This window comes from Merops nubicus, unplaced genomic scaffold (assembly GCF_000691845.1).
Source record: "Merops nubicus isolate BGI_N331 unplaced genomic scaffold, ASM69184v1 scaffold44601, whole genome shotgun sequence".
In the NCBI taxonomy this organism is placed as follows: Eukaryota; Metazoa; Chordata; class Aves; order Coraciiformes; family Meropidae; genus Merops; species Merops nubicus.
The window spans coordinates 1-201 of record NW_008587033.1 but is presented as its reverse complement, the minus strand read 5'-3'; the positions used below and the strand labels follow the sequence as shown (position 1 = coordinate 201).

At 73.6% G+C, this 201-nt stretch overlaps 1 protein-coding gene across 1 annotated transcript in view; it reads left to right on the top strand.

Annotated features, from left to right (window-relative positions):
- CCDC174 (coiled-coil domain containing 174) overlaps positions 1-195 on the top strand; it is a gene marked incomplete at both ends in the record, with an annotated part of 10,049 nt that extends 9,854 nt beyond the window's left edge. Inside the window, one exon of the mRNA XM_008948796.1 lies at positions 5-195. Within this exon, the coding sequence (XP_008947044.1) occupies positions 5-195 (191 nt within the window). The remainder of the gene's footprint in view (positions 1-4) is intronic.
- Between the last annotated feature and the right edge of the window lie 6 nt (positions 196-201).

Genomic DNA, 201 nt, shown 5'->3' with positions numbered 1-201 from the left:
CCAGCCCACCCCCAGCCGATGCCATCGGCGGGGGGCAGCGCTGAAGCTGAGCCACGGTCAGCACAGGCTTCCAACAGCAGCGTCCCGGCTGGGCCGTCCTCCTCCTCAGAGGAGGAGAGCAGCGAGGATGAGGACGTGCCGCCCTACGGCCCTGGGGCTCCGGGCGTGCCGCCCTACGGCTACGGCGCTCGGGGCGTGCCG